The following is a 20,003-nucleotide window of genomic DNA, read 5'->3' on the forward strand; positions in this document are numbered from 1 at the left end:
TAAAATGAGCAACAATAGTCATATTTTGTCTTCTTTTCACATTAGTAGTAACATCTAAGCTTGTAGACTAGAAATAAGTTATTCATGTTGTTGAAACTCTAAGCAGTGTGGCAGAAGACTTTTGGTCTCCAATATAGGCCCCTTTCTGTGTTTAATAAAATTGTGGCACGAGGTCGATGCACATGCAATTTGGTTGTAGAAACTCCTCCCTGCTAATGAGGAAACCGCTAGTTATGGATGTAGTATATCTGGTAATGAGGAAACCACTAGTTATTGACGTAGTATATCTGGTAATGAGGAAACCACTAGTTATGGATGTAGTATATCTGCTAATGAGGAAACCACTAGTTATGAATGTAGTATATCTGGTAATGAGGAAACCACTAGTTATGGATTTAGTATATCTGGTAATGAGGAAACCACTAGTTATGGATGTAGTATATCTGGTAATGAGGAAACCACTAGTTATGGATGTAGTATATCTGCCTGGAGCAAAAATGGTGTGCAAAGATTTTAATTTTTCACAATGTATTCTGAATGGGGGAAAACTCAGGGGAGTAACCTCCATGTCCAGGTTGCTTATGAGTGCATTTCACACTACTTTGGATTATAATTGTAAGGCTCGTTTGAATGTCCTGCTGAATATAATGTTTGTGTCATCATCGCAAATCAACCACTTTATATTTAAAAAACACTTTAACCAGTAAAATGCTATTTGGCTTTTCCATCAACCTGACAATGAGGGTTTGTACACTGTTTGCCAAATTGGCCCATAACTTCACCTAACAACAAATATACCTGTAATGAACAAAGAAGCACTCTGGTTGTTGTTGCATGACATACATAGTGTACCATAGGACCCATAACAACATTATAGACCTACTGTATGACCCATAACTTCACCTAGCAATAACATAGACCTACAGTAGGACCCATAACAATAACATAGACCTACTGTAGGACCCATAACTTCACCTAACAATAACGTAGACCTATTGTATGACCCATAACTTACCTAACAATAACATAGACCTACTGTACGACCCATAACTTCACCTAACAATAACAGACCTACTGTAGGACTCATAACTTCACCTAACAATAACAGACCTACTGTAGGACCCATAACTTCACCTAACAACAAATAAAGGAAAATAGCTCTGTGTGTTGTACAATAGCCTATCCATCAAGGAACAGTTCTCTACACATTATGAGCTAAGTATCTCTGTGTCCAAACAGACTAACGAGAGCCTACAGTAAATCAAGCAGACAATAACATTATAAACATCAATTTTTTAGGGATGTTGGATCCAACGTGGAGCACGACATAACTGTCTTTACCAGAGTAATGAATGAAGAAGCACTTTGGTTGTTGTTGCATGTTGTGATGTTTGTCATGTGACTGTCATTCAGAAAATGATTTCCTTGATCAGCTGATGATAGTTAAACATGTGACTAACTAAACAGCTACAGTATTAAGAATTATGTGTAATTACTGAAGAACCGCGTTAATGACAGTATCCATTTGGGTGTTGTCAATAAAGTTAAGGGGACTTTCGGTTAGAACCATTGGATTTAGCAAACTCTGAAATGATTTAGAATTTCTGTGCCCATGAAAACTGTTTTCCCAGCATAATATAAGGAAACTAAATGTTACGTAGGTAGAGTGCATTTCAGAGATCTGAATACAAAAAACTGTCCTAACAGGACAATAACCTAAACCACAAGGCCAAATCTACACTGGAGGAGCAAACCAAGATGACATTGAATGTTCCTGAGTGGCCTAGTTACAGTTTGGACTTAAATCATCTTGAAAGTCTATGGAAAGACTTGAAAATGAATTTCTAGCAATGATCAACAACCAACTTGACAGAACAGGAAGGATTTAAAAAAGAATAATGAATATTCACATGAAGATCTGTCTCCTATTGGATGACATCACGACTTCCCATCAAGCCAACTCCTTGAAGGCCTTACTATGACATCACTCACTCCTTCTAGTTTGCAGTTGTCAAAAAAAAACACTATTTTGCTCAAAACATTTATTTGTTTCCCTTTAGTGTGTTTATACTTTAATGTATTTATATATCACTTTCAACAGGAAACGTTTTTTTTTTTTTTTTTTTTTTATCACTGGAGGAGGTCATGAACAATTCCTCCATTTTGTTTTCCACCTTTATTTAACCAGCTGAGAACAAGTTCTCATTTACAACTGCGACCTGGCCAAGATAAAGCAAAGCAGTGTGACAAAAACAACAGAGTTGGGATAAACAAAAGTACAATAACACAATAGAAACATCTATATACAGTGTGTGCAAATGGAGTACAGAGGCAATAAAGGCAATAAATAGGCCGTAGAAGCAAAGTAATTACAATTTAGCATATTAACACTGGAGTGATAGATGTGCAGATGATGATGTGCAAGTAGAATATATGTGACTAACATATATAACATATATAATATAGAAATACTGGTGTGAGCAAAAAAAGTAAATAAAAACATGGGGATGAGGTAAGCATTGGATGGGCTACTTACAGATGGGCTGTGTACAGCTGCAGCGATCGGTAAGCTGCTCAGATAGTTGATTCTTAAAGCTAGTGAGGGAGATATAAGTCTCCAACTTCAGCGATTTTTGCGATTCGTTCCAGTCATTGGCAGCAGAGAACTGGAAGGAAAGGCGGCCAAAGTAGGTGTTGGCTTTGGGGATGACCAGTGAGATATACTTCCTGGAGCATACTTCTCTGCTGCCACTGACTGGAACGAACTACAAAAATCTCTGAAACTGGAAACACTTATCTCCCCCACTAGCTTTAAGCATCAGCTGTCAGAGTAGCTCACAGATTACTGCACCTGTACATAGCCCATCTTTAATTTAGCCCAAACAACTACCTCTTCCCCTACTGTATTTATTTATCTATTTTGCTCCTTTGCACCCCTTTATTTCTACTTTGCACATTCTTCCACTGCAAATCTACCATTCCACTGTTTTACTTGCTATATTGTATTTACTTTGCCACCATGGCCTTTTTTTGCATTTAACTCATTTGCTCACATTGTATATAGACTTATTTTTCTACTGTATTATTGACTGTATGTTTGTTACACTCCATGTGTAACTCTGTGTTTTTGTATGTGTCGAACTGCTTTGCTTTATCTTGGCCAGGTCGCAATTGTAAATGAGAACTTGTTCTCAACTTGCCTACCTGGTTAAATAAAGGTGAAATAAATAAATAAAATAGATCAGCAACGGTGGCTTGCAAACAGTGGATAGTAAGTAGCCCACCTTTGGAATAACTATGTATAGTTATAACTGTAGTATCCTGTATAACTATGTATAGTTATAACTGTAGTATCCTGTATACCTGTAGTATCCTGTATAACTATGTATAGTTATAACTGTAGTATCCTGTATAACTGTAGTATCCTGTATAACTGTGTATAGTTATAACTGTAGTATCCTGTATAACTGTAGTATCCTGTATAACTGTAGTATCCTCTATAACTGTAGTATCCTCTATAACTGTAGTATCCTGTATAACTATGTATAGTTATAACTGTAGTATCCTGTATAACTGTAGTATCCTGTATACCTATGTATAGTTATAACTGTAGTATCCTGTATAACTGTAGTATCCTGTATAACTATGTATAGTTAAAACTGTAGTATCCTGTATAACTGTAGTATCCTGTATAACTGTAGTATCCTGTATAGCTGTAGTATCCTGTATAACTGTAGTATCCAGTATAACTGTAGTATCCTGTATAACTGTGTATAGTTATAACTGTAGTATCCTGTATAACTGTGTATAGTTATAACTGTAGTATCCTGTATAACTGTAGTATCCTGTATAACCATGTATAGTTATAACTGTAGTATCCTGTATAACTGTAGTATCCTGTATAACTGTTGTATCCTCTATAACTGTAGTATCCTCTATAACTGTAGTATCCTCTATAACTGTAGTATCCTGTGTAACTGTAGTATCCTGTATAACTGTAGTATCCTGTATAACTGTAGTATCCTGTATAACTATGTATAGTTATAACTGTAGTATCCTGTATAGCTGTAGTATCCTGTATAACTGTAGTATCCTGTATAACTGTAGTATCCTGTATAACTATGTATAGTTATAACTGTAGTATCCTGTATAACTGTAGTATCCTGTATAACTGCAGTATCCTGTATAACTGTAGTATCCTGTATAACTGTAGTATCCTGTATAACTGTAGTATCCTGTATAACTGTAGTATCCTGTATAACTATGTATAGTTATAACTGTAGTATCCTGTATAGCTGTAGTATCCTGTATAACTGTAGTATCCTGTATAACTATGTATAGTTATAACTGTAGTATCCTGTATAACTGTAGTATCATGTATAACTGTAGTATCCAGTATAGTCTGGGAGGAGGTGAAACCACTCAGGCTTATTTGATGTGATCTAATGTTTTGATCATCTAGTTTCTTACAAGCATTCAGTCACCAAAGGGGGTTCGGTCATTCCTTTGTTAATATACTGTCTCATTGACGAAAATATTTTGGATTATTTGTTTACATCATTCCTTTGTCTCGACCCAGTACACAGTAAACGTACCGAGGTTCTAATGTTGCCAAGGAGACACATTTGATTATTTATTCAGTTTGGAGGGTTGGGGGTCTGACACCCAGGATACACATTTTAGTTCTAATGGTGCCGTTCTGTTATTCTTTTCAGCTTCTTTTTCCAAGCATCTTACATTACTCTGAGACTAGTTATCCTGGGATCTTACATTACTCTGAGACTAGTTATGCTGGGATCTTACATTACTCTGAGACTAGTTATCCTGGGATCTTACATTACTCTGAGACTAGTTATCCTGGGATCTTACATTACTCTGAGACTAGTTATCCTGGGATCTTACATTACTCTGAGACTAGTTATCCTGGGATCTTACATTACTCTGAGACTAGTTATCCTGGGATCGTACATTACTCTGAGACTAGTTATCCTGGGGAATAATTTCAATACATTTGCAAAAAATCAAAACCTGTTTTTGCTTTGGCATTATGGGGTATTGTGATGTCATTATGGGGTATTGTGATGTCATTATGGGGTATTGTGATGTCATTATGGGGTATTGTGATGTCATTATGGGGTATTGTGATGTCATTATGGGGTATTGTGATACATTTTAGAATAAAGGGATGCACAGATATTACATTTTTGGCCAAATATTTGTTTAAAATCCAGGAACTTTACAACTTTATCTCTCTAGGTCATGCCAGTAGGTTACAGTAGGTTGTATCTCTCTAGGTCATGCCAGTAGGTTACAGTAGGTTGTAACTCTAGGTCATGCCAGTAGGCTACAGCAGGTTGTATCCAAGTGGAAACAATTATCAACCCAATGTGGAAAGTGTCGAATTTGGTCAACAACAAAATTAATGGCTTATTTGCTACGTGAGGTTTACTTGATCCAACAGAAGTTTCGTAATGACTAAGTTGTTATGTGGACACGTGACATACCGACAACTTTGATAAAAAACAATATAGGAGTTGTCTGCAGATCGCTATGCATATTCATGCTAGTAGCTTAGCATCTCTCTCCATTGAATACAGGCGGTGCATATTCATGCTAGTAGCTTAGCATCTCTCTCCATTGAATACAGGCGGTTGACGACAACAACCCTCATATAATATAAACAATAGATTACAATAATTAGATGAATCCACCAATCCAAAGAAAGGATAGGCGGGAGCTAGACAACCCGCAGTGCCGCTTTGTGTACAACTACTCCCCTTGTTAGGGCAGAGACATCTTGTCAGTATATTCATAATCTTTGGTGTAGCCAACCCAACTCTCGCATGGCACTATTGGGGGGGCACGGTGTGTAGTAAATCATCACTACATGAAAATCACTACATGCCGTGCCCCCCAGTCTGCGGTCAGCAGATAGACCCTTCTCAAATAAATATGATAAGCCACTTTTTGGAAACGGAACGGAGAAAACAAGGGGTAGCTTGTTCTCTACGTCGTCTGATTCTAGACATATCAGTCATCATCCTGGGCCCTCCGTTGAAGAGATATTGACGAGCCAACTCTGAATATCCAAAGTTAAAAACGAATTTAAGGTGGTACTTACTGGTGTTAATCAGATCTCCTATCTCCACCTCTTCATCTTTCAGTGTGACAGTAATCTCCCCTTCCTTCTTCACTCCAAAAACGGCATCCTCCTCTTTCTCTTCCTCCTCTTCTTTCACAGTAACATTTTCCACCTCTTTCACTCTGAACTCGTCTTCCTCTTCTTTCACTGAAACGTCTTTCTCTTCTTCTTTCACTGTAACAGCCTCACCCTCTACTTCTTGTTTTACTGTGACATCCTCTTCTTCCTTCTCCTCTTTCACGACAATGTTCAGCCCCAGAGCTTCTTTCTCCGTCCAGTAGACCACCTCTTCTTTAGCAGGAGAGGAGTAGTTTAGGGAGCTCATGTTCGGGGATGTTAGCTAGCTAGCTATCATTAGCGACTAGGCTAGTGCTAACTAAACCAGCCAGCTACTATAGCTGACTAATACAAAATAACGTATAATTAATAGGTTAACAAATAGATACGAGAGAAGTGTGTCTAAAACACAGTAGGTAATATACACCGAAAGCGTATAAATAGCATGAATCTTTCGGCTATGTTGGCTAGCAAGCTACCGAGGTGGTTGACGAGCTGTTTATGAAGAACCGTCCACTAGATTATACGTCACGCTGGCAGCGTCGCCTGAAAGACGCACATCGCCGTCTGCTGACTGGAGGGGAAACGCAGTTGAGGATCATATTTTATTTTCAGACAAAGATTATTGTAAATGGATTTAATTAAATAATACCATTATATTGAGACATACAAAGACAGGAATGTGTTGATTGATTAGTGCGAATAAAAAATGTTTACCACAGCATATTTAAGGCAGTTTCATTAAGTTATACTACATCTAAATTAGCAGCTAGCTACTGTAGGTCTATACTGCTCCTACATGGTGTAACAATACATCATATAGATGTATATAATGAACAGACTAAGTCTATACTGCTCCTACATGGTGTAACAATACATCATGTAGATGTATATAATGAACAGACTAGGTCTATACTGCTCCTACATGGTGTAACAATACATCATGTAGATGTATATAATGAACAGACTAGGTCTATACTGCTCCTACATGGTGTAACAATACATCATGTAGATGTATGTAATGAACAGACTAGGTCTATACTGCTCCAACGTGGTGTAACAATACATCATGTAGATGTATATAATGAACAGACTAGGTCTATACTGCTCCTACATGGTGTAACAATACATCATGTGGATGTACATAATGAACAGACTAGGTCTATACTGCTCCTACGTGGTGTAACAATACATCATGTAGATGTATATAATGAACAGACTAGGTCTATACTGCTCCTACATGGTTTAACAATACATCATGTAGATGTATATAATGAACAGACTAGGTCTATACTGCTCCTACATGGTGTAACAATACATCATGTATATGTACACTACCGTTCAAAAGTTTGGGGTCCTTGTTTTTTAGAATCTAATTTTTTCATTTATTTACCTGTTTTTGCTTTGTCATTATGGGGTATTATGATGTCATTATGGGGCAATGTGATGTCTTATGGGGTATTGTGATGTCATTATTGGTTATTGTGTAGATTGATGAGGGGAAAAAGATTTAATCAATTTTAGAATAAGGCTGTAACGTAACAAAATGTGGAAAAAGTGAAGGGGTCTGAATGCTTTCAGAATGCATTTTATATATAGGGGCAGTACTTAGCGACAACACTTCATGAAACAGGAGGTACAAATATATAACATAGATTCACAATATACATTCAATGTATCCAAATATATGATCAAGCTGGAAGAGGAAACGCCAGCCCAGCCACAATCCTAGAGGTTCACTGATGATCAACCTCCTCCTTCACATCTGACTCCTGATGATCAACCTCCTCCTTCACATCTGACTCCTGATGATCAACCTCCTCCTTCACATCTGACTCCTGATGATCAACCTCCTCCTTCACATCTGACTCCTGATGATCAACCTCCTCCTTCACATCTGACTCCTGATGATCAACCTCCTCCTTCACATCTGACTCCTGATGATCAACCTCCTCCTTCACATCTGACTCCTGATGATCAACCTCCTCCTTCACATCTGACTCCTGATGATCAACCTCCTCCTTCTCATCTGACTCCTGATGATCAACCTCCTCCTTCACATCTGACTCCAGTGATCAATCCAGAGCGTCTTCTTTTTTGGGGAATCCTGATGGACGATGTCATCGAATAGGACGTCATCACCACCACCGCCCACAAGTTAATTGTCATTCAGGTTATTAATGGGAAGAACATTAGCAATATGTTCTGTCTGGTAACTTGTCTCGTTCAAAGGATTTACATTGGCAGGTGCACAGGGAGAAACCCCATTAAAAAAACTCAGTTGATCTTAAACTGCGGAAACACTTTTGGAAGTCTTTAACTGCATCAACGTCTGTGGCCTGTGATGTTGGGACAAATGATAGTCCCTTATTATACAAGAGACAAAATCCACAAATTTCTACAGCACAACGGCAGAGTCATGTCTTCAGTGTAAAATTAACAATGACTCAATAATCCTTCTGGGAATGTTATGATGTCATAAAGTTATGGGCGGAGTTAGAAAGTTGGCTGTCAGAAGTACAGTTATACAATGTAAAATTACTTTTAATCTGTCTGTCTGTATATTTCAAAACATGGCATTTGAGGGTGCAGTGAGATACCCCAGAGTTTGACGATACTTTTCTCATAAATCATCTTAAAAATTATACTTAATTAAAACCTGGAAATCAACCAATCCGCTGTTGTTTATTCAAAAGAAAGGTCAAATGCTTTATTATCTAAAAGTTGAAAGTGACGGAGAGAAATAAAATAGTGCTGATGAATGCGCTGGCTGTGTTCTAGTGGGTTTGGGCAGGTGTGATGTAGTTAATGGAGATGGAGGTGTGTTCTAGTGGGTCTGGGCAGGTGTGATGTAGTTAATGGAGACGGAGGTGTGTTCTAGTGGGTCTGGGCAGGTGTGATGTAGTTAATGGAGACGGAGGTGTGTTCTAGTGGGTCTGGGCAGGTGTGATGTAGTTAATGGAGAATGAGGTGTGTTCTAGTGGGTCTGGGCAGGTGTGATGTAGTTAATGGAGAATGAGGTGTGTTCTAGTGGGTCTGGGCAGGTGTGATGTAGTTAATGGAGAATGAGGTGTGTTCTAGTGGGTCTGGGCAGGTGTGATGAATGGAGATTGAAAGATTAGTGGAATCTATGTGGGTAGCTGGACAGGTAGGATGACTGACAGTGAAGGTGAACAGGTTGTCACGTGTCAGGTGACAGAAGAATGGATGAGACTGAGGCAGGAATTCCTTTAACCATAAAGTGGTATATTTACTGAGTAGTCTGTGCTGCATAACAAAGGAAACAAAATAACACGTATCCAATCAAATTCATAATCACAAAGATCAAATCATAACAATCATTCATTATTAACATAATTAGGGAATTCAACAATCCAGTTCATTAAGAAGTCAATTGTAATCACCTGTGAGTCATTTAGGCTCTTAACTATTTCTCATAAATCAGGTAATAAATACAAACAGTGAATGGTCATTCAATCTATAATCTCCTTTAGTTTGATATCAAAGTCGATCAGTTAGCAAACAATGACGTTCTCATTTCACCTTTTCAATCGGTCTTCATGGAATTAATTTAATTACATATTAACCATATCGATTGCATAATTGGCCTATGAGGATCCGTATGGCCGCGATCATTTACAATTCACATTACACAATATGTTTGAAGCGTGCGCTCCAAGACGCGCTCCGCGATAACAACTATAAACAATAACTGATAGCACGCACAGAACTTCTGGAGCAGACGGAGTTAAGGAAGAGAAAGCAGCGAGATCAGGCGATGCCGTTTTCCTCCTTTTATGTGGATGAGATCTGTCGGTCATTGCCACCTGAACTAATTAAAGCGCTCTGGCCCAGCTGAGTAAGTGGCCATGAATTAAAGGATTATTCCACCAACTCCATGGGCCTTTTCTACAGAGATGGAGGTGTGTTCTAGTGGGTCTGGGCAGGTGTGAGGTAGTTAATGGAGATGGAGGTGTGCTCTAGTGGGTCTGGACAGGTGTGATGTAGTTAATGGAGATGGGGATGTGTTCTAGTGGGTCTGGGCAGGTGTGATGTAGTTAATGGAGATGTGTTCTAGTGGGCCTGGGCAGGTGTGATGTAGTTAATGTTTGTATGATGTTGTCGTTTGTATGTTTTGTATTGTTTATAAAAAGATAATATAAAATATTTTTCCCAATGCAAAGTTACACCTCACTGTTCTATTTTGGGAGTTATTACATGAAACCAATCAGAATTCAGAAGAATGATAAAGTTAGGTGTGAAGTAATATGGAGGACCAGCCTATTACCTATGATGTTAACTACAACAGAAATAACTTCAAATGTAGAACTTAAAATTAAACAATTGTTTGCTCTCATGACTTGAGTGATTAAAGTAAACCAACGTTTTGGAAATACATAACGCCATCTAACCAAATATCAAAGAATTTTAGCTATATTCAGTTATCTTAGCCAGCCAGCTAACATTAGCTATATACAGTTATCTTAGCCAGCCAGCTAACATTAGCTATATGCAGTTATCTTAGCCAGCCAGCTAACATTAGCTATATGCAGTTATCTTAGCCAGCCAGCTAACATTAGCTTATTGCAGTTATCTTAGCTAGCCAGCTAACATTAGCTATATGCAGTTATCTTAGCCAGCCAGCTAACATTAGTTATATGCAGTTATCTTAGCCAGCCAGCTAACACTAGCTATATGCAGTTATCTTAGCCAGCCAGCTAACATTAGCTATATGCAGTTATCTACGCCAGCCAGCTAACGTTAGCTATATGCAGTTATCTTAGCCGGCCAGCTAACGTTAGCTATATGCAGTTATCTTAGCCAGCCAGCAAACATTAGCTATATGCAGTTATCTTAGCCGGCCAGCTAACGTTAGCTATTTAGCCAACTAGCTATTAGCCTAACCAGCGTAGCCAACCAGCTAACGTTAGCTATTTAGCCAACTAGCTATTAGCCTAACCAGCGTAGACGACCAGCTAACGTTAGCTATTTAGCCAACTAGCTATTAGCCTAACCAGAGTAGCCAACCAGCTAACGTTAGCTATTTAGCCAACTAGCTATTAGCCTAACCAGCGTAGCCAACCAGCTAACGTTAGCTATTTAGCCAACTAGCTATTAGCCTAACCAGCGTAGCCAACCAGCACCGAGACCATTTAGAACCAAACTAACAAAACCTAAACGTGTTTGCAGATCAAAAGATCAGAGACAAACAGAATGATGGGAGAAAATTAACCTTCAGAAGTCATTGATCAATGCTGATAAAGTGACACACTGCTTCAATAGTAATGAGTAGTTATTTATGATGTAAGGTAATTTGTAGATCAGTCAGTTGGCAGTCGCCAGCAGTGTCGAACACACCAAACCAATCAGGTGGTTGTTCGACGAAATGAAGTTCCAGACGTCATTGATCACGTGCTGCTGATAAAGTGATACAGGCATCAGCACACTGCTTTGAAGTTTAATGCTTTCAAGGCCTCGTACCTCCGGTATCAAACATAACATCCCCATCGAAAAGTTGACAAAACATAAAGAAGCAAGCAGGTTGATTTCCTCTGTCATTTTGAGCCCACGGCAAGAAGGCACCAGAGCCCACCGTGCTAACGGGTTCCCACTAGATAACACAACCACACAGTTAATGAAAAGCATGAGGTGAAGCTTGAGCTAGATATCAACCTATCGAGCTAGTGTGACCTTCCTGGTCTCTCAAGTCAGTGAGTCAACACAGGAAGGAGCAATGGATGGATAGTTCATTTATTTCCAAAGCTGCAATGATGGGACACACACAGTATGGATGAATGATCAGTAGTGACGGGATATAAATAGCACTCCCACAGCAATTCTACATTAATCTGCCCTATAATATACTAACAAAAAAACGATTGAAATGTCTATCAAAGTCATTGTGATCGTATAGTGGATTTAACCATTCCTACTAATTCCTAATTTACTATTATAAATGAATCAATTGTTTCCATGTGTCTCATATTCACTACATCAGAATAAACTGTCATCCATTTTAGTATCAAAATATATCAAATTAACCTGGAAAATGACTCAATGTCCCCCTCTGGTGGCGAGGAAGTATAATACACCTAAACTAACAAAACCGGGCTAATAAACTGTCTGAAGTTCATGAGTTTATAAAACATATACTTTATACATTTGTCATAAATGACCTGCATTGATGAGACACACAGTGTGGATGAATGATCAGTAGTCGACAGGGTAAAAATAGCACTCCTAAAGAAGATGCATTTTCCAGTTAGATACCAACTTGAAAGAGGGAACTTTAGCATAAAACCCACATGGAAACTGAGATTTGGCAAATAACATATAAAGAGAGGCTTATTTGACGCCAAACCAACAACAGTAGTTCCTAAAACATAAATTGCTAATGTATGATTTAAAAGGTGGATTTTATGATGTAATGTCAACTTTATATATTTCTATCCCGGGTCAATTCAATTTTGAACTCACCCACAGCAATTCTCCATAAATCTGCTGTGGATTACCCAGAATCCCGAAATAAATTAATACATATGTGATAATTCAAAAACATAACTGGTTGTGTTTATAGGGAACCAGATCGTGAACACAACTAAGTTACTAAGTCTTTAACCACACTGTATTGTTACACTGGTGAGTAAAAACTCATGCTTCCTACACTAACTTTTTGTCTGAACATTATAATATATATTTTACGTCACACTAGCGTCATTGTCTTAAAGTCGCACATCTCCATCGCAGTCAGAGGTTCAGACTGAGCGTGACCCACTCCAGTCAACAGATGGCGGTGTGCGATTTTAAGGCAATGCTGTTAGTGTGACGTATATTCTAGTGGACGGAACGCAATGCTGTTAGTGTGACGTATAATCTAGTGGACGGAACGCTTCTTTCAGCAGCAGCAACAGTTAGTCCGCCACCTCGGTAGCTTGCTAGCCAAAATAGACGAACCCATAAAGCTCTTTAGACGATTTAGTGTATATTAGCCACTGTATTTTAAACCCTCGTCTGTCGTCTAGTTAGTAATTTATCCTATTTCATTTCATATTCACGGTGTTGTTGTTATTATTCAGCTGGCGGGCTGGTTAAGTTAGCATTAGCCTAGCTAGCTAACATCTCCGAACATGAGTGCACTAAATTGCTCTCTACCTGCTGAAGAAGAGACGGTCTGCTGGACGGAGAAAGAAGCTCTCATCAAAGAGGAGGAGGAAGAGAAGGATGTTACAATACAAAAACAAGTAGAGGGTGAGGCTGTTACAGGGAAAGAAGAAGAGAAAGACGTTACAGTGAAAGAAGAGGCGTTCAGAGTGAAAGAGGAGGAGGATGTTACAGTGAAAGATGAGGAGGATTCAGTTTTTGAAGTGAAAGCGGAGGAGGGGGAGTTTACGGTCTCATCGGAAGAAGAGGAGGAGGAAACTGGATATCTGGGCCCGATTTCCCAAACGCAATTTAAGGCATCCAGTGGTTCTAAAGATGAAGTTAGCCATAAGATGGTTTTGAGAAACCGGGCCGTGGTTACCACTGGTAAGTACTGTCTTAAAAACAGAGGTACAAACTCTGCAGTTGTTGAACTGATTTTTGGTGTTAAAGGGGAAATCGGCAATTGCTACATCCATATTTTGACTTTAAAATTATTTATTTATAGCCATTGATTATTGAAGAATATAACACATGCCTCATGAGCTGAGTTCAACTGTTTACCCCATCAGAACCCCAAATAAGCTTTTTTTACTCCAATGTTTAGAAACAATGTAAATCAACACTGTATATCCTCAACATGGTTAAAACTATAATGTTGATATCATGGATGGTCTGTCCTTGCATCCATAGGTCTGTCTATGAATTTGAGAGTAGTTAAATGTCTCCAGGCCCATCATCATCTTATTACCAAAACAGTGGTGGAATGACTGCTGTGTTATTGTTTCAACTGCAGATTGGTTGATTGATGTGTGGCTTTTTTAAAGGGACAACCTGGTATTTAAACAGCAACAAAATGGCTACCAAGAGACTTGGTTTGGTAAACAGCTGAGGGTTGGGGCTGGAGAAATGTAACCACTCTCAAATTCATAGAGAAAGCTATTGTAGCAACCCTAACTCAACACCTAGCGACCTCGTCAAGAAGTTCAGACATCTTGGTGTAACAGTTATAAGGTGTTGGCTTGACAGTCACTAGACCCAGGTTTGAGTTCAGCTCAGGGCTTCCCCACGAATTCACTACACTATGAATACACGGACTGGCCATGCATGATGTCATAATGATAGTTTAACCAGGTTTCTAGGCTATATATTATATTCTAGAATTCCTCCATGATGTCATAATGATAGTTTAACCAGGTTTCTAGGCTCTATAGTATATTCTAGAATTCATCCATGATGTCATAGTGATAGTTTAACCAGGTTTCTAGGATATATAGTATATTCTAGAATTCATCCATGTTGTCATAATGATAGTTTAACCAGGTTTCTAGGATATATAGTATATTCTAGAATTCATCCATGTTGTCATAATGATATTTTAACCAGGTTTCTAGGATATATAGTATATTCTAGAATTGCCAGTGAAGATTTCCCGTGGAGGCTAATTATTAGAGCTGTTGATAAGTCATTGTATAATATTCAGCCAATTTTTTTTCATGCCTTTACATTAATTGCAAAACATACCTATATGCAATTACATTCATGAATTGGTTTGAAACCTTTGTTTTAAACCCTTCTCAAAGTTGGTGCCTTGACGGATTTATAGAAAATGGTTTATCATGAAACACTTTTTTTTATTTACCTTTATTTTACTAGGAAAGTCAGTTAAGAACAAATTCTTATTTACAATGACTGCCTACCCCGGAAGACGCTGGGCCAATTGTGTGCCGCCCTATGGGACTCCCAATCACAGCCGGTTGTGATACAGTCTGGATTTGATCCAGGGTGTCTGTAGTGGCGCCTCAAGCACTGAGATGCAGTGTCCGCTGCGCCACTCGGGAGCCCCAAAATCATGTTCTAGTGCTGTCCCCAACTAAAATACATCTTGGTCAACCAAGAGTCATCTGTTCTTTCTACCAATCGCCCCATGTGTTTTTATAAAATCAAATATACATACTGAATTTGTCTGATGCTTTAAGCATTCTGATCAAATAATTAAGACACACAAATGACTCGAAGTCATAACTAGGGGGAGCCACTCGTCAACACAACCTGACCAGAGGGAGCCGGTCGTCAACACAACCCGACCAGAGGGAGCCGGTCGTCAACACAACCCGACCAGAGGGAGCCGGTCGTCAACACAACCCGACCAGAGGGAGCATAATTATTAATATTATGCCGTGTGTTTATCGAAATGGCGAGAGCTGGAAATATTTTACAAAAATACTTTGAGGAACTATTGTCATTCGCAATTGATTGTGATTAGACTTTGTTTACTTGCTGTTTGGATGTGAAGAAGAAATTACTTTGAGAAGCTCCACAACTCATTAGTGGTTCAGCGTTAAGACAATCAGAAATACTATCAGACATCCCCAAATGGGCACATTTATAGGCCTACATTTGTGTGCCGGCCAGGTAGACTAGTCCTACTACTATATGGGTAATCAGGTGTGCGTCCTTACTCAACATTGACAGGAGTGTTTCAAACAAAACACAATTAATAAATTGACAACTGACACATCTTGTAGGGTCAGGGCTAGGTGGTCTGCCAGGGGCCGTTTCATTTAGTATCCGTTTGGGTCGGCTGGGGAATGATTGTATTTCCCCATAGTATGTTGTTCCGAAGTTGACTGACTGAAAGGGAGTGTAACTTTGATTATAATTACACTTCCCTGAAGGAGAGAAACGAGGTACAACACCTGTTTGTCCCCGCCCTTTCCTGGGGTGGTGAAGAGCGGTATTAAATTTAAGGAATAAAATCCAAGCCTCACGCTCATCACCTGTGGAAGGCGGGGATTCCAGCGAGGCGTGGATATGATAGTATGTTGTACCTATTTTCCCTCCTTCAGGGAACAGTAGTTATAGTCATAACGTTAAGCTTGTCATATGATGAACTTCAACTTAAATACTGAATATTGCTGTCGGACAGTTTTTTTGTATTCAGATCTCTGAAATGCTCTCTAACTACGTCACATTTAGTGTCTCTATGTTACGCTGGGAAAACAGTTTTCATGGGAACAGAAATCCTAAATCATTTCAGAGTTTGCTAAATCCAATGGTTCTAACTGAAAGTCCCCTTAGCTTTATTGACAACGCCCAAATGGATACTGTCATTAACATGGTTTTTCAATAATTACACATAATACTTAATACTGTAGCTGTTTAGTTAGTCACATGTTCAACTATCATCAGCTGATCCAGGAAATCATTTTCTGAATGCCAGTCAAATGACAAACATCACGACATGCAACAACAACCAAAGTGCTTCTTCATTCATTACTCTGGTAAAGACAGTTATGCCGTGCTCCACGTTGGATCCAAAATACCTAACAAATTGGTGTTTATAATGTTATTGTCTGCTTGATTTACAGTAGGGTCTCGTTAGTCTGTTTGCATACAGAGATACTTAGCTCATAATGTGTAGAGAACTGTTCCTTGATGGATAGGCTATTGTACAACACACAGAGCTATTTTCCTTTATTTGTTGTTTGGTGAAGTTATGGGCCAATTTGGCAAACAGTGTACAAACCCTCATTGTCAGGCTGATGGAAAAGCTAGACAAAGAGCATTTTACTGGTTGAAGGGTTTTTTAAGTACAAAGCGGTTGATTTGCGATGATGACACAAACATTATATTAAGCAGGACATTCATGACATGCTTGGATCCAACATCCCTAACAAATTGATGTTTGTAATTAGAGGTCGAAACCTGGCTAAACTATCATTATGACATCATGGATGAATTCTAGAATATACTATATATCCTAGAAACCTGGTTAAACTATCATTATGACATCATGGATGAATTCTAGAATATACTATATAGCCTAGAAACCTGGTTAAACTATCATTATGACATCATGGATGAATTCTAGAATATACTATATATCCTAGAAACCTGGTTAAACTATCATTATGACATCATGGATGAATTCTAGAATATACTATATATCCTAGAAACCTGGTTAAACTATCATTATGACATCATGGATGAATTCTAGAATATACTATATAGCCTAGAAACCTGGTTAAACTATCATTATGACATCATGGATGAATTCTAGAATATACTATATAGCCTAGAAACCTGGTTAAACTATCATTATGACATCATGGATGAATTCTAGAATATACTATATAGCCTAGAAACCTGGTTAAACTATCATTATGACATCATGGATGAATTCTAGAATATACTATATATCCTAGAAACCTGGTTAAACTATCATTATGACATCATGGATGAATTCTAGAATATACTATATATATCCTAGAAACCTGGTTAAACTATCATTATGACTAGAGGTCGACCGATTAATTAGGGCCGATTTCAAGTTTTCATAACAATCGGAAATCTGTATTTTCGGACACCGATTTGGCCGTTTTTTTAACACCTTTATTTAATCTTAATTTAACTAGGCAAGTCGGTTAAGAACACATTCTTATTTTCAATGACGGCCTAGGAATGGTGGGTTAACTGCCATGTTCAGGGGCAGAACGGCAGATTTTCACCTTGTCCGCTCGGGGGATCCAATCTTACAACCTTACAGTTAACTAGTCCAACGCTATAACCACCTGCCTCTCGTTGCACTCCACAAGGAGACTGCCTGTTACGCGAATGCAGTAAGCCAAGGTAAGTTGCTAGCTAGCATTAAACTTATCTTATAAAAAACAATCAATCATAATCACTAGTTAACTACACATGGTTGATGATATTACTAGATATTATCTAGCGTGTCCTGCGTTGCATATAATCTGACTGAGCATACAAGCATACAAGCATCTAAGTATCTGACTGAGCGGTGGTAGGCAGCAGCAGGCTCGTAAGCATTCATTCAAACAGCACTTTCGTTCGTTTTGCCAGCAGCTCTTTGTTGTGCGTCAAACATTGCGCTGTTTATGACTTCAAGCCTATCAACTCCCGAGATGAGGCTGGTGTAACCGATGTGAAATGGCTAGCTAGCGGGGTGCGCGCTAATAGCGTTTCAAACGTCACTCGCTCTGAGCCTTGGAGAGGTTGTTCCCCTTGCTCTGCATGGGTAACGCTACTTTGAGAGTGGCTGTTGTCGATGTGTTCCTGGTTCGAGCCCAGGGAGGAGCGAGGAGAGGGACGGAAGCTATATAGTCCTATAATTCCTATAATAACTACAACCTAAAACTTCTTACCTGGGAATATTGAAGACTCATGTTAAAAGGAACCACCAGCTTGCATATGTTCTCATGTTCTGAGCAAGGAACTTAAACGTTAGCTTTCTTACATGGCACATATTGCACTTTTACTTTCTTCTCCAACACTTTGTTTTTGCAATATTTAAACCAAATTGAACATGTTTCATTATTTATTTGAGGCTAAATTGATTTTGATGTATTAAGTTAAAATAAGTGTTAATTCAGTATTGTTGTAATTGTCATTATTACAAATAAATAAAAACATTTTTTTTTTAAATCGGCCGATTAATCGTTATCGGCTTTTTTGGCCCTCCAATAATCGGTATCGGCGTTGAAAAATCATAATCGGTCGACCTCAAGCAGACAATGTGTTATTGTCTGCTTGATTTACTGTAGGCTCTCGTTAGTCTGTTTGGACACAGAGATACTTAGCTCATAATGTGTAGAGAACTGTTCCTTGATGGATAGGCTGTTGTACAACACACAGAGCTATTTTCCTTTATTCAGGACATTTAGAATGACAACACATTACAGAGTAGCCTAGTGGGATTATTCACAAAATTATCTAGTGATCAGGTTAACTTTTACTGCCTCAGAAACCCGGATCCGGGAGCACCCCCCACCCCCCACACACTGATTAGCATAGATAGCATAGCTTCAGAAGTAGATAGTAGCATCTAAATATCATTAAATCACAAGTCCAAGACACCAGATGAAAGATACAGATCTTGTGAATAAAGCCACCATTTCAGATTTTTTAAATGTTTTACAGGGAAGACAAAATATGTAAATCTATTAGCTAAACACGTTAGCAAAATACACCACTATTCTAACTCCATCAGTTTCTTACTCCTTCAGGTGCTATCACCAATTCGGCTCAACTAAGATATTGATAGCCAATAACCTATAAAAAAAACCATCAGATGACAGTCTGATAACATATTCATGGTATAGGATAGTTTTTGTTAGAAAAAAGTGCATATTTCAGGTAGAAATCACAGTTTACAATTGCACCGACCATCACAAATCCACTAGAATTACTAGATAGAGCAACGTGTATGACCAATTTACTCATCATAAAACATTTCATAAGAATAGACAAAGCATAGCAATGGAAAGACCCAGATCTTGTGATTCCAGACAATATTTCAGATTTTCTAAGCGTTTTACAGCGAAAACACAATAAATCGATAAGTTAGCATACTACATGTGAAAACGTTACCAGAGCATCGATTCCAGCCAAAGAGCGCTATAACGTAATCACCGCCAAAAGATATTATTTTTTTCACTAACCTTCTCAGAATTCTTCCGATGACACTCCTGTAACATCATTTTACAACATACATATACAGTTTGTTCGAAAAGGTGCATATTTAGCCATACAAAACCGTGGTTACACAATGAAAATACTAGGAAATCAAGCCTCAATATGTCTGACGTCATCTATCAGAGTGATCTAGTTTAATTAAAAGCTAATCATATACTTGACTAAAAAA

The 20,003-nt window shown here is 38.4% G+C and overlaps 3 protein-coding genes across 4 annotated transcripts in view; 1 reads left to right on the forward strand and 2 right to left on the reverse strand.

Annotated features, from left to right (window-relative positions):
- The window catches only part of LOC139548189 (zinc finger protein ZFP2-like), a 249,135-nt gene extending 242,300 nt beyond the window's left edge, over positions 1-6,835 (reverse strand). The window contains exon 1 of one of the 2 annotated variants that reach the window (XM_071357686.1): positions 6,122-6,830. In XM_071357686.1, coding sequence (XP_071213787.1) covers positions 6,122-6,467 — 346 coding nt within the window. In that variant the 5' untranslated portion in view covers positions 6,468-6,830. Of the gene's footprint in view, positions 1-6,121 lie in introns of both variants that reach the window. The other variant, XM_071357674.1, reaches the window with a different exon arrangement.
- Positions 1-20,003, forward strand: part of LOC139548016 (zinc finger protein 420-like) — a 96,727-nt gene that overhangs the window by 60,640 nt on the left and 16,084 nt on the right. The window lies entirely within an intron of this gene.
- Positions 1-20,003, reverse strand: part of LOC139548984 (zinc finger protein 180-like) — a 347,214-nt gene that overhangs the window by 11,154 nt on the left and 316,057 nt on the right. The window lies entirely within an intron of this gene.

Source organism: Salvelinus alpinus, chromosome 2 (genome assembly GCF_045679555.1).
Source record: "Salvelinus alpinus chromosome 2, SLU_Salpinus.1, whole genome shotgun sequence".
In the NCBI taxonomy this organism is placed as follows: domain Eukaryota; kingdom Metazoa; phylum Chordata; class Actinopteri; order Salmoniformes; family Salmonidae; genus Salvelinus; species Salvelinus alpinus.